At 39.7% G+C, this 25,010-nt stretch overlaps 5 protein-coding genes across 9 annotated transcripts in view; 3 read left to right on the top strand and 2 right to left on the bottom strand.

Moving 5' to 3' along the window:
• Positions 1-8,669: 8,669 nt before the first annotated feature.
• kat7b (K(lysine) acetyltransferase 7b) lies at positions 8,670-20,855 on the bottom strand. Of its 2 annotated transcripts, XM_088438212.1 has the most exons (15): positions 20,744-20,855; positions 15,011-15,155; positions 13,525-13,675; positions 13,196-13,444; positions 13,028-13,110; positions 12,822-12,905; positions 12,639-12,737; positions 12,448-12,558; positions 11,881-12,072; positions 11,704-11,793; positions 11,490-11,630; positions 10,174-10,267; positions 9,955-10,101; positions 9,720-9,826; positions 8,670-9,345 (listed from the first exon to the last, which is right to left on the bottom strand). In XM_088438212.1, exons 2-15 carry the CDS (start codon positions 15,041-15,043, stop codon positions 9,244-9,246), a joined length of 1,683 nt encoding a protein of 560 aa, XP_088294338.1. In that variant the 5' UTR covers positions 15,044-15,155; positions 20,744-20,855; the 3' UTR covers positions 8,670-9,243. The 2 variants fall into 2 exon arrangements, with proteins under 2 accessions (XP_088294338.1, XP_088294339.1); XM_088438213.1 differs by lacking the exons at positions 15,011-15,155; positions 20,744-20,855 and adding an exon at positions 14,260-14,459.
• On the top strand, positions 14,525-17,833 carry LOC148409634 (THAP domain-containing protein 1-like). 3 transcript variants are annotated; one of them, XM_088438215.1, is made up of 5 exons: positions 14,566-14,786; positions 15,247-15,392; positions 15,658-15,854; positions 16,891-17,158; positions 17,242-17,833. In XM_088438215.1, exons 1-5 carry the CDS (start codon positions 14,749-14,751, stop codon positions 17,802-17,804), a joined length of 1,212 nt encoding a protein of 403 aa, XP_088294341.1. In that variant the 5' UTR covers positions 14,566-14,748; the 3' UTR covers positions 17,805-17,833. The 3 variants fall into 3 exon arrangements, with proteins under 3 accessions (XP_088294343.1, XP_088294341.1, XP_088294340.1); XM_088438214.1 differs by lacking the exon at positions 14,566-14,786 and having other exon boundaries at positions 14,839-15,392; XM_088438217.1 differs by lacking the exons at positions 15,247-15,392; positions 15,658-15,854 and having other exon boundaries at positions 14,525-14,786.
• Positions 18,964-20,246, top strand: ptges3l (prostaglandin E synthase 3 like). The gene is made up of 7 exons (XM_088438220.1): positions 18,964-19,056; positions 19,124-19,237; positions 19,320-19,386; positions 19,461-19,559; positions 19,659-19,748; positions 19,828-19,890; positions 19,988-20,246. The coding sequence occupies exons 1-7, from the start codon at positions 19,022-19,024 to the stop codon at positions 19,994-19,996; spliced, it is 477 nt and encodes a 158-aa protein (XP_088294346.1). The 5' UTR covers positions 18,964-19,021; the 3' UTR covers positions 19,997-20,246.
• Positions 20,719-24,725, top strand: aarsd1 (alanyl-tRNA synthetase domain containing 1). Of its 2 annotated transcripts, XM_088438218.1 has the most exons (12): positions 20,719-20,876; positions 21,386-21,514; positions 21,632-21,791; positions 21,877-21,934; positions 22,037-22,193; positions 22,320-22,436; positions 22,925-23,055; positions 23,169-23,235; positions 23,698-23,789; positions 23,877-23,931; positions 23,993-24,087; positions 24,397-24,725. In XM_088438218.1, the coding sequence occupies exons 1-12, from the start codon at positions 20,838-20,840 to the stop codon at positions 24,533-24,535; spliced, it is 1,239 nt and encodes a 412-aa protein (XP_088294344.1). In that variant the 5' UTR covers positions 20,719-20,837; the 3' UTR covers positions 24,536-24,725. The 2 variants fall into 2 exon arrangements, with proteins under 2 accessions (XP_088294344.1, XP_088294345.1); XM_088438219.1 differs by lacking the exon at positions 20,719-20,876 and having other exon boundaries at positions 21,636-21,791.
• Positions 24,545-25,010, bottom strand: part of LOC148409630 (myoferlin-like) — a 28,821-nt gene continuing 28,355 nt past the window's right edge. Inside the window, exon 53 of the mRNA XM_088438211.1 lies at positions 24,545-24,992. Within this exon, the coding sequence (XP_088294337.1) occupies positions 24,954-24,992 (39 nt within the window). The 3' untranslated portion in view covers positions 24,545-24,953. The remainder of the gene's footprint in view (positions 24,993-25,010) is intronic.

Genomic DNA, 25,010 nt, shown 5'->3' with positions numbered 1-25,010 from the left:
AATGTGTCTTTTCGTACAAGATGTCTAAAAAAAATAAAAATAGATTGTTTTGTGTAAAATAAACAAAAACACTTGGGTTAAAAGTAACCCAATTTTGGGTCTAAAAAGGATCTACCCAATTTTTGGGTAAATTAGTCCCAACATTCTGGATTGTTTTGCACTAAACAAGCCCAAAAATGTGTCACTTTGTACAAGATGTCAAAAAATTTGGTTGTTTTGAATAAAATAACCTAAATCACTTGTCTTAAAAGTAACCCAATTTTGGGTCTAAAAAGGATCTACCCAATTTTTGGGTAAATTAGTCCCAACATTCTGGATTGTTTTGCACTAAACAAGCCCAAAAATGTGTCTTTTCGTACAAGATGTCAAAAAAAAAAAAGATTGTTTTGTATTAAATAACCTAAAACACTTGGGTTGAAAGTAACCCAATTTGGGATCTAAAAATGATCAACCCAATATTTCGGTAAATTAGTCCCAATATTCTGGATTCTTATGCACTAAACAAGCCCAAAGATGTATCACTTTGTACAAGCTGTCAAAAAACGTGGTTGTTTCGTATAAAATAACCTAAAAAGTTGGGTTGAATAAATCTGAATATTGGGCTGGTCTTTTTTGGATCCGTAACTATCTTATTTTTGACCCAATAGTTTTTAAAAGTGTAGCGTTGCACATCCTGGTCTTTTCTCAGTCAGGTGTTCTATGATATGACCACTGCAACAACTTATTATTTTCATAATCAATGAATCAGATAAAAATGTTTTATTTTCTACCACTTAAATAAAAGGGAGGCCTTTACAAAGTGACAGATCAATAAAAAAAAAAATACTACATCTCGATACTTGATGTGGTACATAAATGTTGATATTTTTGTCCCCAAAATAAAAACAAAATGTTTGTTCATGTTTATTTTGATTCAACACAAAGTCTTGGATGTAAAAGTTTAACGATTCATCAGCAAAATATATATATTTTGTTTTTTTTGGAAAATCAATGCACTGTTTGGATTTCCGTTTTAATTAAAATTTGCCCAAATGCTGGAATTTTAGCTTCTCGACGTTATTCTGATTTTATCCTCCATATATGCAGACGGATTTTTTTTCGACACGAAGATAATGAACATTTATGGCTATTTTCTGACATGCTATGGACTAGACAAGAAACTAATGATTTGAAGCCATGGAAATGATTTTTTTTTAATATGATTAATCAATTAATCAACAAAATAACAGATTAATTACCAATTAAATAAATGACATAGTAAGCCGCAGCTCCACATGGAAGACAAAAGAGAATACTTTTAATTAAACCAGGACTCCAAACCATTATCTGAATGTGTCATGGATTATTGTGATAATTGATAAATTGCCAAATAATCGTTGCAGGTCACAGCTGTGCTTTCTCAAGTTAAGTTGAATTTCTTTACCTTTTAAAGTGTTGCAACCTTCTGAATTTCAAGGCGTTTCCACACTTTTCTACCAAATATGGTGTCTGGCCGCACATTTTGTTCTTCCGCTTTGCACACAGCTATATGAATGCCCAACATGTTTTGTCTGCTGCCGCCCTTCGTCCGCTTACACCTCAGCGCACCTCGGTGCACCTCAGCACACTTCGTTGCGGAATGACTTACGACGCACGGGCGCGCCTGTGGGCGACAAGAAAAATTACGAGGGAAATTCACCTACGCTAAAGCGGGCCCGCGGTCCAAGTCGGGGGGGGGGGGGGGGGGGTGGATGGCGGATGACAGAGGGGAGTGAGCCAGCGCTGAGGGGAAGGGAGGAAGAGAGGCAGGGTGTGGGATGGAGGAAGGGGGAGGAAAGAGGGGGGGGGGGTGCTTCCTGTCGCCATTCCTGCCTGCCCACATAGACAGCCGGGGAAGGAGAGTATATCCGAGGCTGACTGCAAGCCACATGACATTCTCTCTGGGTCCTTCGCTCGCCTCTGCGCCGAGTGATGTGCTCCCTCCCCTCCTTCCAGTTCCTCCCTCCCTCCTGCCCTTCAAAGCTTTGACATGTCATCTCCCACCACAAAAACAGAGGTGGGAAGACTCGCTGGCGCTACTGCTGCCTCAGGGTGTCTGGCACTAAAGCTGCCTGCACATACAGCAAAGGGAGAGGAGGCGGACAGAGGAGACAAGAAAGGATGACAGAAGGAAGAAGGGATAGAGAAGACAGAAAGAAAAAGTGGAAAAGGAGCGGCGGGCAGGACGGTGCACAACGGACTCGTAAAAAGCCGGGTGTCACAAAGAGCTGTTATAAAGATGGAGGGCTTTGAGATGCGTCTGCTTTTTAATGTGACACTGCTGCAACCGCACTGTTGCCTCATGAGTCACGCACGCAGACTTGCAACAGCTGCTGAGAAAGGGGGCACTTGGGCGAAACCTTCAGGGTCCAGATCTGCTCTCCCGACAGAACCGCAAAGATACCCATAAAATCCCTACAAATGAAATGAGTTGCATCCAGCTAAGCGGGAAGCGCAAGCGAACCGCCATCCTATAATTGAACATATATTTTCCCATTCTGTGATTTCCCAACACTGGTGAGAAGTATCTCCGGCGACTTGAAGCGCACCGTGCGGAGAGCCGCCGCTTATGAATAAATGATTCCAGGCCAAATGTTTGCAGCTCGGATGCCACAAAATTTGCAGATTGACTTAAGGAGCAATTACGCACTTGGCTTCTGAGACTCTTGAGGCTTTGCGAATGAATTGGTAAGTGGCTCCTGGACAAAGTAAGCACATCTGACCAAAGTAGGTCTTGCCATCAGCTGAAGAGTGTCAAGGAAGCCACAAGACACACACAAACAAATATGATAGCATATCCAAGGCCTTAAGCCTGCGGTTCTCAAATACTCTACCCCTGAAGTCACTTGAAATTTAATTTCATACTTTTTAATGCCCTGACGGGAACAGTACTTTGTTTTCGAATTAAAAGCAAATCAATTAGAATACGAAGCAACTTGATGCCGAGTTGTGTAAGAGGGACGCCTTTGCAAATTATTTATGCCTTTATTTTGTTAAATATTATAGCAAATGCGCCGTCGCTTTTGAAAAATGAAACCGTCTATGGAATACTTGTAAATGGGTCGTGAGACAGTTAAATTAAAAAAAAATCATAAAAAATGTGCCACAACTAAGCAGCTTGATAATTGAGGAAAGGAACGTCAGGAAAGTACCAGGACTGGTGACATGAAAGAAATATTTCAAACGTGAACTACAAATGACTTCTAGTTAAATGATCAATCAGAAAGTTGCAAGTGTGCAAGCTAATAATGCCTTGAACATCTGACATTTCCTGTCCAAAAAACGCCACCATAGTGAAGCAACGGCCCACCTCAACCAACCAAAATCTGTCATTTTTTTTCTCCTTTTTCATTTAAGCGGCAACAAAAAGCCTGCAATTTGGATTTGAAGTTGAAGTTATGAGTTAACCGCTGATGAAAAAAGGAGGTGTGCAAAATAGCCAAAACAGTTCTTTCAAGCGCTTAAAGGGCCACTGTGTAAGATTTAGACTGTTTTCCACTAAAAAGGAATAAATTCAATGATTATACATCTCAAAAACATGCAAATAAATGTGTTCTAAACGACCAACACTATGTTTTAAATATAATAATCGGTCAAGTTATCATTAAATTACAGACAAAGGTAAATGCAAATCTTACACAGTGTCCCTTTAAGAGGAAAAAAAAACATGGTGGATTGAAATATCATCTCCAAATTTGGTAACCAAGCAACCACAGCACTACTTCTACATAATTCTCAACTACAGTTTTTATTTATTGCACAATAACGGACCGAGAAAGAAAGTGCTTGGTTATGAGTTATTTTGTGGCCCGTTCCTCTTCCATATTGCAGGGTAATGCCATCCTGCCATGACATTGTAAAACAAAATGAAACGGCGCTAGCTTACGGTGTCAAAACTGCGGAAGAATGACATTTTAATTGCGGGGGATTGCCAAAGCAGTAGTGGAACACGGATGAAGTATGAAGAATCATTTCGCTGGCTATGACCGCATAGTCACAAGTCGACACACTGTGATTTACTTTAAGTCAGCTGCTTTTTAGGCCTTTGAGGGCGATCGTTTTCCTGATGGTATCTCGTCCAAAAAAAAAAAAAAAAACGCCACTGCTGATGCCTGAGCGTGTGATGTTCTGCGACATTGCACCTCTTTCGTTTTTTTTTTTTTGGCCAAGGGACGCAAAAGACAACCGGGGATGCAATGCAATGCCCACGAGGCGATCTGAGACAAGTTTGAAGCGCTCAGTCAAAGCCAACACGCAAAGCAGTATTTCACTCAAAAGCGAACACTGATGAGCCATTTTTTTCATTCTTCTTCTTCTCAAGAGAGGCAAACCGCAGAAAAGTGCCACAGGGCACCAAACGAGAAAAACAACCGAGGGAACAAGAGAGTTGGCGGCACTCGGGCAACAAAGGGAAAACTTGCATGATTTATCGCATTATGTCAGCGAGACTGTACTGCCTGCTATTGTATGGATGGAGTCTTCATCGCATCATGTCTGCTCAAGTTTGGTGTGTCACGCTTCGACATTCAACCGGTTAGTCATCTGTTGCAAACTGCTGCCGTTTAAGCGATGCAATTCGCTTACATTTACTGAATTTTCCTTTTAAGTCTAAAATGTGATACATTTGGACATGTCTTTGGCCAGGATGTCCTTAAGAAGAGTTTAGAGAAAGCAGATTTGAAAAATGAGATCAGAATGATAAAAGTTCAGAAGGGTGAGAAAGAGGAACGTAAATAATTCAACATTCAGTATTTAATGTGAATGTTTAAAAAAATACATGATATTAAAGACTAGGTGAAGGAATTAGCCGTCCCCCACGCCTAAATAAGAAAAAATCTATATTAAATGGCTACAAAAGCGTGTTTTCAATTTATGTGTGGAACAACACTGTCACCTACTGGAGTGAGTGTTTATTGACTTCTGTTGCAAACCAACTTTTTAACACAGTATATAGATTTTAAGCAAATTTTAGCTACCATTTCATATTAGTCATTAAATAAGAATGTCATTGTGTGGTATAATACTATACATATGACAATAAACCATTGAATCTTGAAATACTACCATTTATTGGTGTCCATTGTTGTGTTCTTTTTGTCTCAGAGAGAAAGCAGTTGCGTCCCTCCCAAGCACGAGACATCTTTGGCAAGGCCAGGATGTCCTCTACTGAGCACACTAGGACTTGGTAGAGTAGTTTGAAAGAGTCAAAACAGATACACATGTCCACTACAGTGGACACAAGTGAATGGGTTGGATTTCAAAAGGATACATTTGTAGTTGTAAGAGGGCCTTTACAAAATGGCAAATTAAACGCATTTGAAAACACAAATTTTCAAAAGCAGTGATTCGCAAATTGGGGGTAGAAGAAGGCACTTTTTGATATCAAATCACTTTTTGATAAGGTTTTTGCAGCTATCGGCAAATTTGATGTAATGCTTTTTAATGCCGCCAAAGAAACAGCCTGTTTTGCTTTTCAAGTTAAGAGTAAATTAATTGGAACGTGAATCAACTAATTGCAAACTCCTTGGACATTTATTTTTATAGACCAAAAACAAAAATGATACATTTGAGTGTCACTGTCAAATATCCTCCTGGCGTTATTTTCTTAGACAAGCAGATCATTCCAAAATGTATGAATATGTCAGTTCTTTGGGAAGAGGACGAAAAAACTGCAAGGCTAGTAAAAGCAAAGCAAATACAATGTGAAAGCAGTTAGTCATAAGTGTGACAGGAAGGATTTATGTTTCATATTGCTTCAAACCACAGACAAATTAAGAGTTGATTCGCTGACAATTTCCCCAGCCCGAGGGATGACAATCACAGTCGAACAGTAGGCAGCATTTGAAACAAAGGCCAACGTCAATTTAGCGCGCAGTCATAAACAATATCTAAGTATCCGCGGGAGATGGTGACCGCAAGTCATGAATCGCCGAGACGAAGGAGATAAAGTCAATTTCATCCTACACATGTGCGGTACACATCAAAAACTTAACATCTTATTCTCTCTTTAAGAGAGATCCAAATCCAAATCCAAAATGACTAATTCTTAAATAACGGTCCTGAGAAACGCATGACTAGCTAGACCCCATGTGTCAATAACCTTCACCTCCAGCAGATCAGACAGCGGTGAGATGAACACATAAAAATTACTCCTCATAGGAGGTCTTTGAACAACTATTTGATATGCAAATAATGCACTTATTTGCATATGAAGCTTATTTCTTTTGATTTGGCACTCCATGTTCAACCGTGCCCCACAAAGCTGGGTCACGAGGGGCCATCCGTCCGTAATTGCCTTTCAGCCTTAATTGCCATCGGTTGTTCTTGTTTCTCCAAGCACCTGCGCTCAAATGAACGTGCGGCCAAGTGATTGTTCACCTTCGGAAATGCTTGGCGCGTCGGTCATGCTGATCTCGAGATGAGAAGACGTCGAGACGAGCAAACATTCGTGCACCCAATCACACCTAAGGACAATTTACTATGTTCAATACACTTGCCATGAATGTGGGAGGAAGCCGGTGCGCCCGGAGAGAACCCACGCGGGCTCGGGGAGAACATGCAAACTCCACACAGGAAAGACGGAGCCAGGTGGATTTGAACTCGGGTCCCTGAACTGTGAGGTGGATTTGGTGGTCATTGCAACACAGCGCCACCCAATGAATGGAATGATAATGGAAACATTTTGATGATGGTCAGCATGTTGGATGGAACATGTGCAGGGATTTTTTTTCAGACTTGAGTTTTGCCCTTTGTTTGGGGCATGGGCGAAGACTTGTTTTTTTTTTTTCCTCCATCACCCCCAAAACTCAAAACCTGTGTATCAGATTTGTCACATCAGTATGAGTACACGCCTCGAGAAGTTAATTGATACCAAGTATCGGCACCACTAGTATTTTTGATAAATAAAATCCCACCCCACTCCCCTCAAAAAAACAATAACAGATAATTTTAAAGACCTAAACATGCCATCAAAACTTCTGACAGTAAAGAACATTTTCTATCCTTAGTTCCTCATTTTGAAACAGCTGGCCGCGAGTACAGGTACCGTGAAATAAGGCCTAGCTTGTATCGGCCCTTCACTGACACTTATAACAGATATTAACCAACCACTGACAACCAAACCTGGTATTGGCCTGCTATCAACACGATACATGGTACTGTATTGGCAAGCAACGGACACCATTACATGGTATCGTCTCGACATCTGTAACGGGTATATACGTAGTATCGGTCCAACATTATACCTGTACCTAGTACCCATACAATGCAGATATCTGAATTACCTAGTATCAGGCGCCGATATCTACTGTATGTACCCGTTACCGGTAAATTACCAATATCTGGTATACCTGGTGTTGGTACGATTTTTATGGATGAGTACCGATGCATGGTATACCAGAGATCATCATCGTACCAATCCCAGGTATATCTGATATCGGTACATGGCGATGTACCTGGTATCAGTACTCATCCATCTATGAAATTATGAGTACATTTAAGGTTAATTATATCATTCACTGCATAACTATTTATGGGTAAAGAAAATCAAGGACTCACCTGTTCTGTGGAAGCCAGATTTTGTTCTCATTTTATATCCTTAAAAAGCCTGCATTCTTTTACTACTGTGTTGTTTTAGTGGCGTTTCAGTGCAGCTTAATAATGTTGAGAGTAAAACAAGAAAGAAACAACAGATGATATTTTCCACCAAATAACAAAACATCACACAGATCACTTACCTTGCTTCCTCCATTTCAAATCAGTACAGACACACAGGGAAAATATTTGTAGTCTAATGACATATCGAAATCCTTCATCGTTGACAAATTTTAAGGGAGGGACACAATTTGGAGGCGAGTGGGTAATTCTGTCAAGAGGGGCGGGGTCTGATGGCAAGGGGTGTATATAAAAGAGGGGTATAAATACAGCCCCAGTCCCACATTAGGGAGACGAGAGGAAATATTAGCGCAATTACAACTGCAATTCTAAACTGATTTATTTTCATTTTTGTACCAAGAGGAGAAATGAATAAATGGCGGCTTGTGCTCATTTTTGTGCTTTTCTCCACGCTGGTGCAAATCTATCAGGGAGTGTCTCACGGCGAGGATGTGGCGCATCGGTTACCAAATTACCAGCAGGTGGGTTTGTGTTCATGCTAGATTGGGTGTGATTCATACTGTTTTTTTTTTGTTTTTTTTTGCTGGGCTAGGGGCAAGATGAATGGGTCCTGCTCCGGCCCTTTGCAACCCTCGTGAAAAGATCTAAAGCCTTTCGCTTCTACGGACTCATGGGGAAACGCTCAGGTGAATCTCTTTACTTTCTAAAGAAAAATGTCTGTAAATTTCTGTTCATGTCATTTTTCACTCGACGGCCAGTCGTGTTGTACATTGTAATAAAAATACATCGATTCACAGCGCCGTACAAATCGACGTGTATCTAACTGTCCAATTACTGATTAGGAACGAAAAATACCTATTTTAGAAAAACTTTTAAACCCAGTTTATTCCTTTCAGGTAAGAAAGAAGACATATTGGTGAGCCAATCGAGGAGAAACATCAGAAGAGGTGAGCTCAAATTTAAAAAAAAAAAAATATATGCATTTACAGCTGAGTCTGTGACTATGCAAGTGTTAGATGAACCACACAAGATTGTATCAGTACAAAAAACCTGAGGTTATTTATTTAATTTTATGTGCATTTGTTTTTTTTTACAGTGGTACTTTCAGAATTTCAATTAGCAGGAAATCAAAAATAATATTCTTTCCTTGTTTGGCAGGTTTACCAGAGGAATGGGTACGAATCCTGTATTGACGGTATGGAGCAGGGGAAAATAATTAATAATTGGTCGATACAATGTGTACGTCAACCAAAGCTGATGCCACGGTGGTTGTGCCATTCTCTTCTGGCTTCTTCGGCTCCAAATCGCCATTGCTCTTTTTTTAGCTTTACGTCAAATAAAATGTATTTAAAAAAAAAAAAAAAGAAAAAAAAAGTAGGTTTGTATTCTTTGTAAGGGGCAGCACATTCATGTGATCGACTGTCAATTAACATTCAAAAGTGAACTTGAGATTAAACACCTTTAGAAACCAACAAAACAGGTCAAATAAAAAAGTAAAAAAAAAACAAAACAAAAGACGCTCTGCTCTATCCTTACAGTTAGAAGATGGAGGCTACTTGCGGCTGGTGAAGCTGAAGGCAAGCTTATGGAGTAGCCTGAGGATGTGAGTGCTTATGTCCCCTTTGGAGGGGTCCATTTCAGTGAGCTGGGGTCTATGGTTTTGTTGCCGTTGCCCCTCTTGACCTCCTTTGCTTTCCACTCGTCAATTAGGTCCTTGTTGAGAAAAAAAATTAAAACAAATAAGTAAGCGGCAAACTTTAAGTGTCACATCTCGTTTTTATCAAAATGATCATATTTTAATTAGCATCAGTATGAGCTGAAATGAATAAAACAATGAAATTGCATGCTCGGCAAAATCTCACAAACACACGTTGAGGTCTACAGGTTAGCTGACTAAAATGCGAGTTCAAAATCATGGGGTCGACACAGCCATGACATGACATGCATTAGCATTAACGCAATTGCGCTGATATGCAATGGCGACATGCATTAGCATCAACACAAAGGATGGGGCCCTCCACTACACAAACATGCATTGAAAAGAGTTTAAAAAGAAAAATAGCCCACTGCTGGGTGGGATATCTCACCTGTCGCTTCAAAACCAAGTGCTTCCCCTTCCAGTATTTGAGCATCTGAAGAGACTGCAGCGTGCTCACGATATCCACGGGATTGACGGCAGTTTCCTGACTAATCTCTGCGCATCAAGTAGACAGCACATCTTTGTTCAAAGCGATTTTTATTTGAATTTCATGTATCTTTTGGGGGTTTTTTGGTCTCTCTTTCACTGTGCAAGCTGTATTGTTTCGATGTGTTCACCCTTACCTTTGATAGAGATCTCCTTTCCTTGGAAGTTGTGCATGTATCGGAGAAGCACTTCCTTCCAGTAGCTGCGGTAGCTGATAAGGCCGAGGTCTGACAGAGGCCTCTCGGGAGAACCAACCTTCTCCTCCACTTTGGACAGTAGGTAGCCTGAAGAAGAAAAACAACAGAGTCAGCACAGCACTTTTTCAGAGTTGGTAGAAATGAAGAGCGTCTACGTACTGAAGTCAATGAGCATTTTGCCGAAGCCCTGCCTCATGTACTGGGGCATTGTCAGAATGCAGGAAACATTGTAGTTGAGGAAGGAATTCTTTTCCTAGACACACAAAAAAAGACACAAAATTTGGGGGCAGATTTATACATGCAACTTAGTGCTTTTTTTTTTTGTTTGTTTTGTTTGTTTTTTTCCTGTGGCTCCTATCACCTCGGCCAAAAATTCCCAGAGGTGCTAAAGAAGGTCATCCGAGGTAATTGATGTGACATATATGATGAAGTGATACATATTTGCATGTTGCGGAGGAACAAAGTCTAGTCTGGGTTGTTGACATAGATTGGTGAGTATTCATGTTTTTTTCTGGCGAGGGTCTATTGAAAAACTCGTGCTAACAAGCCATGTGGTCTTGTTGTTGGTGTTGAATTTTAAAGGCAGTCTGAATATAGTACTGGCTTTCCGAATAGCACACAAAACCATAAATAGTACATACTGGGGATAAATATATATCAGTGCCAATTTTTTTTTCTCTTTTCAATGATCTATTTTTTGTTTTTAGCTAATGTTAAATTTAGACAAAAAGTGGCAATGTTCAGCATTAAAAACATATTGTCCTTACTTTCATGAACAATTAATATTTCTAATAAAACAAACATTTCCACTTGCTGCTGACTGAAAATATAAAATTGCGGTTAAGTGACATTCACAAAAAAATCTGCAGACCCTTGGAATACTTGGCCACCTAGCACCTTTCGATTTTGTTTGAAAGTTAAAACAAAGATAAGTGAAATTGAAAGATTTCTGTTTGCGTTTCCATTTGTCATTTTGAAACTTGGACAAACTTAATTTACTTTAGAAGCCAATAGAGATCTATTTACTTGTACTTTACTTGTAGAATGTATTTTAAAATGAAAGGATGATTAATCGAATAAATAAAATGCAAATCTGAAATGTTCATTCCTTAGTTGTCCTTATTAGGTTAAGAAAAGACCAGAGACACTTAAAGACATTTCAACAAGGAGTTGGAAAGATTTTTTTTTTTTTTAATGTTTCAATTTTAACGCCAATACTTTCCCTTTTATTACAAAAAATAATATCCTAATATTAGTTATTGGGCTATTCACTACTAATAATGAGTATCAGCTCTTGGGAAAAAAGTCTGTCTATCTCTAATACATACACACTTCCACTGCATTTTATTCAAATCTGTAAAACATGTATCTTTTACATTAAAGTTTATGGTATAATGACAATTTAAAACTATTGGGACCATTTGGGAGGGTTGTCAATGACAATTTTTCCACCAATTTCTCGGTTCTGTACTTACTTTGGAAAAGTATCCAACTAAATGGCAGCCTGTGTTGTCAGCCTCGGTCATGACATAGAAGAGAAAAGGCTCCACGTCATAGTATAACGTCTTGTGGTCCAGGAAGAGTTTGGCAAGTAAACACAAGTTCTGGCAGTAGATCTGTGGAGTAAACGATTCCATTTAACCCATGAGCAAAATGTCATTGTTGTGTATGAAATCTGCATGAGCCCACCTTATTCTTCTTGCCGTCAACTTCAAACACAGATATGGCACCTTTTCTGTACACTTCATCTCCTGGAGGGTGCTTCCACACACACTTGGCCTAACACAAAAACACATAATTTAAATCACATTTATACATAGAAAAATCTGCATTTATATTGAAATAAGACGAGTGTATGATTCTGACCATGTGCCGCCTAAGGATGGTCTGGCTCTTCATGTACTTGAGGCAGAATTCGCACACGTAGAGGCGACCCAGGCGGGCGTACTCCTCAGGGTAGGGCGAGTGGTACCAGGTGTCCAGCTCGTAACGGCCGAATAGGATGGTCTTGATCATATTGCTCCCCTCGGTGATCTGGCCCTGGATGCGTAGCTTTTCCTGTGGGAGGGACGATAACAAGAAAGAAATATAGTCAACGCTTTCGTCTGAATGTGAAGGCAAGTGTGGCTTTATAGCTACTGGAACACAAGAATTATTATTGTGATTCTGGATGTACTGCCGCATATACACAATTGAAATATTTACAACAAATAATGCATTATTTGTGAGACACACATGGCAAAACTAATTTGATTCATAAATACAAAATGTGTTTAAAAAAATATTTTCATAAAACGTTTTCCTAAAAAACAAAAGTGTGCACTTTCGCAGCTTCTAAACCACCAATGCAAGAGTGCAGTGACAACACTGCTTAGGAACACATTGGATCTGAAATTTCACCTTGAATCAAAAACAGATAAATAAAAAAATCACCAGGTCTTCAGAGGCACGAGCTTGCGCTTTCCTGAAGAGTTCCAAGTCATAATCGCTGGTGATGTTTTCCAGCAGAGGCTCCCTGGTGTTGCCGTGTGCCTGCCGATGCTCCTGTGGTTCGCACAAAAACACAAGGATGAAACCATATGACAAGTGAATATAATGATAGAGCAGAAGATCCACAGTGATACCATATGTTTTTCTTTCTGCTCTTTTTGCAGGCCAGCGTTTCTCCCCTTCCTCATTTCCGCCACCTGCTCTTTGTATCTACTTTGTTTCGAAGTTGGTGTCTAAATGAAACAAAAAAGATACAATTACGCAACGCCATTTTAAGGAGCCTACTAAATTTCTTTCAATATATTCCAAAACTAGACCTGGTGGCGAGTTGCATGGCGGGAATTGCTTTCTTCCTGCCCCTTCATCTCATCATCTTGCTTCTCACGGCTGACAGCTTTTACCTGAGATTAGAAACACATGCTAGTTAGACAGTATCAAATGCAAACTATTAAACATTATTAACGTGCAGTGTGACCTGTGTTTTGTGCACAAAAAGCCTGAAAACAACCTCTCACATTCTCACCTTGCATTCATCTGCAGACAGGTTGTGGTACAGAGGGCAACCAGACACAGCAAAGTGCCGTTCGTGTTTTCCTGTGAGGTGACCTGTTTGAAGTTAGTAAAATAATAAATTCATTAACAAAAAAACTATGTCATTTTGGTAAGCAGGTTGAGCCAAGGGCAAATTTACCAAGTGAATTGCATCCAGGGGTGGGGCATTTCATGGTAAAGTTGTACGTCTCGTGGCAGCGACGACGTTTGGGTCGGTGGGAAAGGTCTTTATCTGAGTCTCTGCTGATCTGATCTTTGGCCTGGCTTTCATCGTGAGAGGCATTCGGACTGGAGATATCCAGCTCAGACTCGGAGGATGGTGCATTTCCAGTTGGCGTCAGTGGTGGGGATTCGTCGTGATCCCCTGCCTGCTTCAAGTCAGACGTATCTGCAGAAAAAGAAGCCAGGCAATATTTATTTTGCTACTCAAGCGAGAATGTTAGTAAAGATGTATCAGAGTTAACGAACCGTGAGAACTCTGGCTGAGGCGTGTGGATGCTCTGGTGAGACGCTGCCTCTTGTTCCGCGTGCCATCACTTTCCGAACTATTGGTTTGTTCTCTTTCAGCAGAGGAGTCCGAATCTTCAGTTCCATCAGAACCACTTCCTGCCATATGTCTCTATTGTGTGAAACAAATATGAATGTGAGGCATTCAATTACACTGAACACTCCGCATTTTTAAAATATTTTCCTGCTGAAATCACATCGACCACTGAATTCTAGCGGTGTTGTCGTCCCATGCTAGCGCTCTAACCCGTTTTCCACAAGTACCAAACTCCGTAAGCAAAATCACCATTTCAAATTGTACACCTAGTAGATTTACTCCCAGCAGCCGTTTGGGTGATAATGACATCAATCCAACAATTATTGTGGACTTTCTTGACAGTTCGGAGTTGTTTGTTTGTTTGTTTGTTTTACAAAAACATTTGTTCAATATTTTAACAGCAAAGCTATAGCTAGCTGTAGATAGCATGTCGGCTAGCTATGGCTACGAACGGGCGCCGACTGTTTTTACTTAATTACTACTTTTATTAAAATTCGGTGCTTTTCTGTTCCATATAAATACCGCCAAAGACGTTTGGAAACCGAAATATAGAAATGCGGCGTGAACTGGTAGTACATACCGCTCGTAAAAAGAGCTAAACGCTGCTGCTAACAAGCTAACCCTATTGACATCGGTACTAGCATGCCTTTTTTTCTTACCTGACGTCTGCGAGGCATGTTTTTAAGTACTTGATGAGTATTCGCTCAGGGACGCGTTCAAAACAAATGACACTATTCCGTTATGTTAAAGGTTAGTCAAAGGAACGTAAAATCTAAATGTAAACAGTGCAGTGTGGATCTGGCGCCACATCGCCCAAAACGACTAAATGAAAAACCACCAGGCCAGCAGGAAGCAGCACTCAAACCAGGTTGGCCAATATAAGGTCTTTTACTTATGGATGCCGATTGGCTGAAAGTAGTCACATGGTTTTTCCGAAGCCATTTTGCAGTCCATCGCTCGCTTTCGCTGGTGTATAATTCGATTGCTTTTCACGAGGCTTTAATCGTTAAAAAAGTAAAATACTGCGAAAATGGTCACATGTGTAGCTGTTGGATGTAAAACTCGAAGTGGCAAAGGCGTGAAGCTACACAGATTTCCCCGCGACTCCAAGCGACGGAAAATATGGGCAGACAAAGTGCGTCGCAAGGATGGCTGGACACCAAATGACAACTCTTATCTTTGCCATGTAAGTATATTGTCCAATCTCGTCTTTGAAGCAAGTAACAAGCAATGAATGGAAATCCATAGACATGGTACGGGGCTTATTTTAGCTGCAACATATTTTGTTTGATTGTCCATCGGGAATCATGTATAACACCCTCGTTTGGTGCTTGTCCACCTGTCAAAATCAGGCAAGTCGGGCAAAACAAACGAAAGAATTTGTGTGTATTATACCAACGTGTTGCTTACTGAATGAAGGCCAGACATCAGATCGTACTTCATAGAGGGTTTTCACCGGCGCGTCAGCGTCTACGTCATCAACCGCGTCATAAACCCGGAAGCCGCCATCTTGGAGGTAGTCAGTACCATAACACTGCATGGGCACCACGTTAATCTGCAACATCGTCAGGAAAAATGGTCAATTATTGCCGTGTTTCGGGTTGCACAAATCGGGCAGACCGAGAAAGACATTTAGACTATTACAGGCTTCCAAAAGTGATCAAAAATCAAGGAGAGGAATGCCAGAAATTATCGGAGGAAAGGAGACGCCTGTGGTTGGCAAAGCTCAACCAGGATTTGAGAGGGAAAAACCCGGACAACATCCGAATTTGTTCCGCTCATTTTTTTTCAGGTAAGAAAATATTGATTGCAAGCAACTAATGGCAAAGTTTGTAATGCAATGATGACGTTTTAATAGTAACTTGTGAAAACAAGTATTGCTTGAGTTGTTTTTCTGATTGTTTGCTTACTTTAATGTTAGGGATTTTGGTATGACATAAATAAAACTGACATTGGCATAATTAATATTATCAAGCTACCGCATGTTGCATAAATGAGTTATGTTGTTCTGATTCTTCTGAAGATGTTTAGTTTATGTGCTTCTCATTGTATTTCAGGTAAAAGGGCTGACCTTTACCAAAAGGATGATCCAAATTGGGTACCATCCGTTGGACTGACAGGTCAGCGAAGAAATTCATCTCAATCGACCAAAGGAACAAGTTACTCCCGCTACAAGCGTCGTATGAATCGGACCCAGAAGAAACTACAGGCTGCGGCTGCTGCTGTTACTGATGACCTCGCCGCGAATGATGATGTCAGTGATGGTTTTTGCTGCGCAGGAACTGAAATTGAGTTGACTGGTGATATTGTTATGACTGCTGAATTTAAAAATCTCAGAGCTGAAAACATTCAGCTGAGGTCTGACGTTGCACATTTGTCCACTTCCTACTGCCAAAATGCTTTTGTTAATAAGGATGAAAAGGTTTTGTTTTTCACTTGCCTACCAACATACCAGATGCTGTTAGTACTCTTCACATTCCTCAAGTCTCACCTCCCTGAGAAGAAGATAAGTTTAGCAGTTGATGCTGACACTGATGCGTCTTAGGCTTAATGCTTCCAAAAGCTTCCTCTCATATGCATTCAATGTGTCAATAGCCACTGCTTTAGGATTGTTACTGATGTCATAAGTGAGTGACAAATACATAAATGAAAATTGTGGCTTTTTGAACAGCATATTCCCTGGTGATTTAGTCCTGGATGACCGTGGCTTTAACATTCAGGCCGCTTTAGGTTGCAGAATGGCTCGTGTAGAAATTCGAGCCTTCGCTCGTGAAAAGTCTGTCGGCTCCTGTCGACTTAGAAACCACAAGGAAAATTGACCATGTCGGGATTCACGTTGAGTGTGTAATTGGCTGCGTGCGCTAGAAATATTCTATTTTGGGTGGGAAATTGCCAACTGATTTTTTTTGATGCACAAAGACACTGATGGTTATTGTACCATAGATAAGATTGGACTTGTCTGTTGTGCTCTGGTAAAGCTTTGTCCATCTGTGGTTGATTTTGACTGAAGTATATTGCATATTTGTACTTTGCATTGTTTTTATAGAACCTAAAGTTACATATTCAGTAAATAAAATAAGTCATTGTTATTGTATTGTTGTGTAAGAGATACACAAGATGTCTTTGCACTCAGATTTTCGAGTCCCTCCGTAACGGCGGCGCATCCGGGTTACCCCCCACAATGTGACGTCGGTGAAAACCCTCTATTGAATTGTGCATCAGGCATTATAGCATCGCGTGTGTCATCACAGCACCATCAGTGTGTTCACAAAAGTCTTTTTTTTTTACAGAAACACTTCGATGATAGTCAAATCGAGAGTAAGCGTTCTGACGGGAAAGCACTGCTCAAGGCCAACGCTGTGCCCAATGTCTTCATCTACACCACACCGCGTAAAAAACGAAAAGCCCCACGCCAACGGACGACTGATACCAAAACCGATGATGGTCCCGCCGCCAAGGCCGCCTGCTCCATAGTCTTGGATGACCACAGTTACTCTCACGCCCCTGGAGGATGTGGAGATCCACCCTCCAAAGATCTACAAGCGGAAAACCACCAAGGTCAATGCATATTTTGTTGTCGCTTCGCAATCCATGGCGTCATAAGGAATTTTTTTTCCACATTTGTTCCTCTTGCTTTTCAGCTAAGGACGTGAACTGCGACGACAACGTGTCAGAAGCTGTTCAGGAGATCGTGAGGGAGGTTTCCGATCCGCAAGAACGAATCCGTGTCCTCGAGGCTCAGAATGAAAGTCTACGAAAGAAGCTTCGCATGAACAACAAAAAACTGCGTCAGGTTTCGGCGGCAAAAGCCATGTTGGAGGCTAGGGCCAAAAAAGTGTTCAACGATGACCAGCTGGAGAAGATGGGAAAGAAAAGTAGCCGAGGCACAAAGTGGTTGAATACGACGTACAAAAAAGCCTTAAAATTGTGCTTGGCTTGTGGCGTCACCGGCTACGAGGAGCTACTGAGGCAGGACCAGCCTCTGCCTTCGTTACGCTCACTACGTCGCAAAATGGCGGCTGTGAAAATGGATCCTGGACTATTGGACGATACGTTTGACCTGCTCAAATTGAAACTGTCTTCAATAAAGGAGTTGGAGGTGAATAAAGCAGACAGCCAACTTGCCAGTGAATCACCGACAAAGATATCGGCGGGTACAAATGTGGAGGAACAAGGGGACGATGAACATTTGAAAGGAGTGTAAAAATCAAGACAATAAAGAGTCAATTTTTATCCTGCCTGTTTATTATCTAGAGATTTGTTCTCATCTTGAAAAAAAAGAAGCAGCGGCAATCCAGCCTTCCATACCACATGTCTAGTTAAAGTTGAAAATGTGATCGTGAAGTAGTGATTGGGAAATGAAGCTTCTTGAAGCACAATCTTTACGGCCATTTTTTTTTATATTGTTGAAGGCTTTGCTGTACGTCATTCGCACTATAGCGCTAACAAATGGTCAATATTAGCGTAACAAGACTACCATAGCAATGTTGCACTTTTAGCAAAATTTTGTAGTGCAAATTATAAGAGTACAATACATATTCATATAAATAAGCAGGAGTTTCAAATTCGTCCATTTTTGTGGTCATTGAACTCGTGATTGTAAAATGATATCAACCGCACCAATTCAACATACTCGCGCGATTGGTTACAAGTCATTGGGTAAATAAACGCACAACCAAGGTTTGGTCTGCCATCAGTCACTTTTACTTCACACATGCTTCTAATCGGAATTTAAATTCTACGCTCACGTTTGTTTTGGACACGCTCCGGAGTCACCTTCGTCTGTCTCATATTAACGGTGGTTAAGGTAGCTTAATGTGTGTTGCCGCCATCCAGTGGACTGGAGTGTAAGCTGAGCCCACGTTTCAGTCACTTACTGTACAGTATTTTCATTTATTCCAATTTTAGTTTTGTAGCAATCATAAAATGTAAACGTGCAGAAATTAAGTTTTAATAGAGGGGGATGTTCCTTCAAGATTTGTTACTGGGCTCATACATGTCAAGCCAGCAGCATGCATATCAAAGTACAGTCACTGGAACTGTTTTACTAAATAAGAAATGCACATGATGAATTTGCTCAGCGTGAATTCATTTTCATAACTTTCTATCGTTCTTGTGCCCATTATGGGGCTGGCAAAAGTTATTTGCTTTGGATATGAAAACATAAAAAATATATATTTGTGTGTACGTTATTATTTTGTGTTTTCATAAAGTTTTCATACAGTTTAATCTGGAAATTGCATGTACTCTCGAGAAACCCTCTGGATGACCATAAAAGGTAGTGGGGACCCACCCCCAACATTTGATACCTACTTCTCCCAGCTACTATAAATAGCATCTTCCAGGTCTTTCTTTCTACTCCATTTGAGCAGGCAACTTGGGAGAGAGAAGTACCGCTGTGGTTTTACCCGAAACTTTACTATGAACAAACCTAAAATTGTTAGACCAGAAGAGAGGTAAGTGATGTCTTTTCCAGTAATAAATTTATTTGAAAAAACCTCCATATTTTTTTTTTTCCCGCAGTCAGCCAGCACATGCTGTGTGGTTTGACAGTAAAAAATATGTCACGATTAATTTCAAAGTGCAGAAACCTAAAGATGTTCAAGTTGACATCCAGACAGATAAAATGATCTTGTGGTGAGTTTACAAACTTAACCCACTGCAGTGTGATCAAATGTTGTGGTTGGATTAAGCTACCTTGTCTTCTCGTCCCCAACAGCTGCAAGAATGAAACAGATGATGTGATCTACAATGAAATCCACTTCTATGAAAATGTCCAAATCCATGTGAGTATTTTGTTATATTAATAAACTCTAGCATTTCTATTTCAAATTATGTTTGCATCCTTTTTTCTCCAAAGGATTCCAGAGAAAGAGTTTATGACCGCACCGTCAATGTCTTGCTGAGAAAAATAAAGCCCGATTATGCTTGGCCTCGTCTTCAGAAGGATCCAGAAAGGGTACATCCCAATGTTAAGATTTAAATTTTTGATGAAGACAAACAATTGCGTTTGTTGTAAACATAAAACAAATGCGGATAAGTTTTCTTTAAAATGCAGCCCAGTTGGATTTCTGTGGACTTTGATAACTGGAGGGATTGGGAGAATGAAGAAGATGATGGAAGGGAGGAGTATGAAAAATACGTAGATGTAAGTAAATATATTAATCAGTATTGCTTTAAAAAAAACAACTACTTGTTGTGTATGTAAATACTATTTACCTCCTCAGATGATCCAAGATATGGCGACCAGTAATAAAGGAGCAACACCAGACATGGGGGATCTTAGTAATGTAAGTCCAGTTTCATGTAACTATGTCAGAAGTTTAGAATACAGTTTCCTATTATGATAAAACATCTTGACCAACTATTCCTTTATTTGCGGAACAGTCTGACTGAGTCTCACAGGGCCTTTTGTGGGCTGGAAACCACAACTCTACATGTGAGCATTATACAGATAATTTACTCGTAAATCTGTTGTGAACAATTTGCAAATGTTATTTTCATGTGTTAATAATTTGTCACATTTATTGTGGTTTTCTATGCATAAATCATTGTTAATTTTGAAGTAAACAATACTGGGTTTATTTTTGTTGGTGCTTGTAATAGTGTTTGGACCTCAACTGTCTTTTTTTGTCATTTATTTAATGCTTTGGGTTTTTTTATGTATATTGTAAATTTAAATAAAAATTATTGGTGAAAAATATTATTCATGAATGATCCTGTTTATTTATTTTTTAAGTTCGATATTTTTTCGTTACCTGCCCTGTTTGGCCTTCTCACTTTCCGTAGTGATGTTTGAGCAACTTTTTTTTAAATTTAATAAATTGACATACTTCTGTAAAATTTCCGTTCGGTATTCATTAAAAATGTTATCTATATTTAAAATTATGCACTTGGGTTTGTCTTTGATCACTCAAAGAATCGCAAGAACTTTGTTTTTTTTACAATTTTCTGTACATTTTTGGGCGTCTGGAAATTCAGCAATATATCTGTAAAACCCTATCCAATATTACATTAAACGATAATTTTATTTTAAAAAAATCACTATTATGTTTTGATACATTAGTCTATTACATTTTTTTGCAAATTTATTTTAACCTTGCCACAATTAAAAAAAAACGCTTTTGGTAGCTTTGTCCTTACCGCTACCCGTAGAAAAATGTCAGCCAACTAGTCTAGTCTTCTGGACATCTTGCGTCTCATTTTTAACGGCTTTTTTCCCCCTCAAAAAATCAGTATGGCGTTTCAGTGTCAGCGAGACTGCTATATGAAAGAGGTGAGAACATGTCTGAGGCGATATGCTGACGTTTAATTGTTTGATACATTACCGTTAAGAATGATTTCTATGCAGAAGTAGTTAGCATGGTTGCTAATAGCTTCTTAGAGTAGTTCTTATGTTATTGCATTATTATCGTTATTAACGTTGGGACTAAAGAAATGCTGATTTTTGTTTACATTTTTATGATTTACTGTCAGCCCACGAAAGTGTAGTTGAAATGAATTACTATTTGTGCAACAAGATCAAAGTTGACCTGCCTTTGAAAAATGATGTCACATATTTTCTTTTCATAACTTTTATTAGTGCATAACAGTTTCTTTAGCGTTTAACCATAAAGGATGTTTCCAAATGTACATGGCGATCAAAGATGATTTAAGTACTCACTATACTTCTGTCAACAAACAACTATTGATTAAACTAAATGTTACAACTCATTTGAAAGTTATACTCGTACATTGTAAAATACATTTTCAGGTTCACGTTTTAATTTCCTGCCTTTCTCATAGTTTGTCACGACTGTAGCTTCCTGCTCCCCTGCGGAGCTCAAACAGGAAATCGGTGGGACGAAAGAAACTTTGAGTGGATTCACTGTCAAGTTGCAAGACACCATCTTATTTCCTGAAGGTGGTGGTCAGGTATGTACCATCGTATCGCACGTTTGGAATTTTGTGTTGAATTCACATGCATCAAGTGCCATTGGGGGGAAAAAAGGAGGGTGAAGCCCTGTACTATTTTATGTCTTACTCCATAAGCCAGATGACCACGGAATGATTGAGGACATCCCCGTTTTGAGGGTGACCAGACAGGGCCAAGACGCCGCGCACTTTGTGGGCTCGCCCCTGGAGGTGGGTCAGGAAGTGCGAGTGAAGGTTGACTGGGAAAGGAGGTTTGACCACATGCAGCAACACTCAGGTGAGCCTCACAGACTCCCCACGGCTAATAGTTACAATAATTTGTGACACCCCCCCCCCCCCCCCCCCCCCCCCCTTCCTTTTAGGACAACATTTGATCACAGCCTTGGCAGAGAACATGTTTGGCTACATGACCACATCTTGGTATATTCACGTCGTTAATGCTTCACATTTTTGTACACAGTTTTCTAAATATGTCAAACACTGTCACATTTCTATCGTACTCACCGCCATCTTTGTTTTTAGGGAGCTTGGGCGCCAGAGAAGCACCATTGAACTGGACTCGGTGTCTGTGAATGCAGCCCAAGTACGAGCACTGGAAGAAGCTGCCAATGAGAAAATCAGAGCGCAAATCCCGGTCAATGTTAAGCTACTTTATGAAGACAGCCCTGAGGTGGAAAAAGTGTGTATTAAATAATATCAAAAGTCATTGAACTGAAAAGATTTTGTGCTCAGGTTCTAATCTATATATATATATATATATATAGTTTGTCAAGTTAATAGTTTTGTCAAAATGTCTCCTCCGCAGGTGAGGAGTCGAGGACTGCCGGACGACCACTCGTGGCCGATACGAATCGTAGATATCGAGGGAGTAGACTCCAACATGTGTTGTGGGACGCACGTGTCCAACCTCAGTCACTTACAGGTGCCTAATGACGTGTGCTCTGAATGCAAGATGTATTTTTACCCCCCCCCCGCCCCCCTCAAGAGTCCAGACACTCCTTCTCATGTACTTATAATTTTGGAAACAAATTTCAAATGTTTAGACAAAGAACGATCCAGAAATGTCTGGTACTTAATGCACTAAATAATTCATTAGTTTAGCTAATTATGCACGAAAGTAAATAAATACTAAAGAAATCAATTACTTAGGTAATCAGTTACTTTAGTACTGAGGTACCAAAAGGAATCCATTACATTTGGTACTAAAGTAACTTAATTGCTTCAATGCTTAATTATCTAATTACTTTCATACTTAACTCAATTTGTACCAGCCATTTTGGACTCTAAACAAACACTTAAAAATAATAATAATTGGACTTCAGATTGAATGGGGAGCAGTGGTTCTTAACCTTTTTCTCACTTTTCTGAACTCATATTTTACGCTTTTTAATCCTTCGATCCGAAATGTAGGTAATTAAGCTGCTGGGGACCGAGAAAGGAAAGAAAAACAAAACCAACCTGATATTCCTGGCGGGAAACAGAGTGCTGAAATATGCAGAGAAAAGCTACAACACGGAGCGTTCCTTGGTGGCTCTTCTCAAGTAAGATGATCCATAAAATGTATCATTTGTGGTAAAAGTAACATCGCTCAAGACTCAAGCATTTACTGCCAATAACAACTATAGACGAAGACTTTTTTTTTTTTTGTCGATAGAACTGGTCCCGATGAACACGTTGAGGCTGTGGACAAGTTGCAGAAGACTTTGAAGCTTGCGCATAAAGTGAGCAAATATTTTTGTGCTTATTTTGCAAGTGGCCGTCATTTTTGGGGAGCTGTTAAAGTAGTAACTGCAGATAAACCCTTTACGGGGCACTGCGCCTGCTTTCGGACAATAGTCTAGGCACACGATTTTCTATTAACTCATTCAGTGCCATGGATGAGATTTCTGGTCTTTTAAAATAGTAACAATAATAATAAAATTCTCGTCCATTCCGTTTTTTTATGGAGGGTAGCTGACACCCTTGACTAATGCTTACCTAATATGGGTCAATTGAGCACTGTAGTGCTAACTGTGACCATTGGATGGCAGTGTTTCCACACTTACAACACAGCTGCTACCTATATGCATGCGGAACTGAAGAATGGAAGTCAATTTTTCAATGGCAGCACCCATATTTACATAGACATAGCACACAATATTTTGTTGGACTTGAAAGGTCAGTCCATTCTTTTTTTTTTGCAGACTAACTTGAGCTTACTTCGTGATATGGCCCTTCTCATCGCTCACAACTTTAAGAATGACCCGAACAAAGGGAATTTCTTCAGTTTGCACAAGTAAGAGTTGCCTTTTATTCGGTCTTATTTTCAACATTACATTGCCAGCTTTTCAAAGTGTTAAATACGAAATGATCTGACCAACAGGAAAGAAGGGGACAATGAGTTCATGAACATCATTGTTAATGAAATAAACACTCAGGTAAGAATGTAAAACTTTTTTTTTTTTGGTATTAAATAATTATTGGTCATTTTCTCCCCAGGAAACTTTAGTTTTTCTTACTGTAGGAGAGGAAAAGGGGCCAGGCTTGTTTCTGCTTGCTGGACCCAGCGGGCAAGTGACACAGATGGGGCCAAGGTAGGAGGAAATTATAACTAAGAATTGTTGAAATTAATCCTTGTGTAGTATTTATCATTTTTGGGTCATTTTCTTCCACATCATTCTGGCAGTATTTTAGCCAAGGGCTAATATGATAACTAAGTGGTCATGCCATGTTCAAATTAGACATGTCCCCATGTGGGTGAAATTTCAGCTCCCTGGTATTTTATTTCAATGATTTTCTTTTGGAAAAAAAAAAATCAAAGAATTGGAAAAAATCCTACACAAGAGTTGAAATTATGTAAAAAAAAAAAAATACAAATGATATTTTGATATTCTACCCCCCAGGTTGTTAGAGCTGCTTCAGGGAAAGGGAGCAGGAAAAAATGGCCGCTTTCAAGGCAAAGCCAACAGCCTGGCGCGAAGGGCGGATGTGGAAGCGTTATTGAAACAACACTGCAAGCAGCAAATCCCACAAGAAGAATGATTCCAGCCATTGCTATTCTCTAATTTATTATTAACAGTAATACAAAAGACAAAACATTTGCGGAAACATGTTAAAAATGTTTTTAGCTCAACCGATCATGCTAAGACCACAATGGTTGATGAAATGTGCGATGTAAAAAAAAAAAAAGTGATAGTTCTAATTTAATTTGAATAAACGTATAATTTTTGAAGTGGTGGTTTTAATATTTAATTGATACCAGTGTTTGTGTGGGAAAGTTCTCACCAATCCTGTTCTTGTATAGTGCAAAAAAAGCAAGCATCCCTTCCAATTCACATGTTTTTTTTTTTCTTCCCCTAAACCTCACGTGAGTAAAAAGACTGTGAAATTGTTTTGACATTACTGCATTTGCATCCAGGTGACCTTTCCATATTCCTTTGCATCTTGTCCGCTGCGTGCCTTATTTTAAGGGCTTTACGATCTTCATTGAGATGTAATTCTGGAAAAAAGCAAAAGT

Source organism: Hippichthys cyanospilos, chromosome 17, assembly GCF_059441005.1.
Source record: "Hippichthys cyanospilos isolate Australia breed blue-spotted pipefish chromosome 17, RoL_Hcya_1.0, whole genome shotgun sequence".
Taxonomy (NCBI): Eukaryota; Metazoa; Chordata; class Actinopteri; order Syngnathiformes; family Syngnathidae; genus Hippichthys; species Hippichthys cyanospilos.
This window is presented reverse-complemented; position numbering and strand designations above follow the sequence as displayed.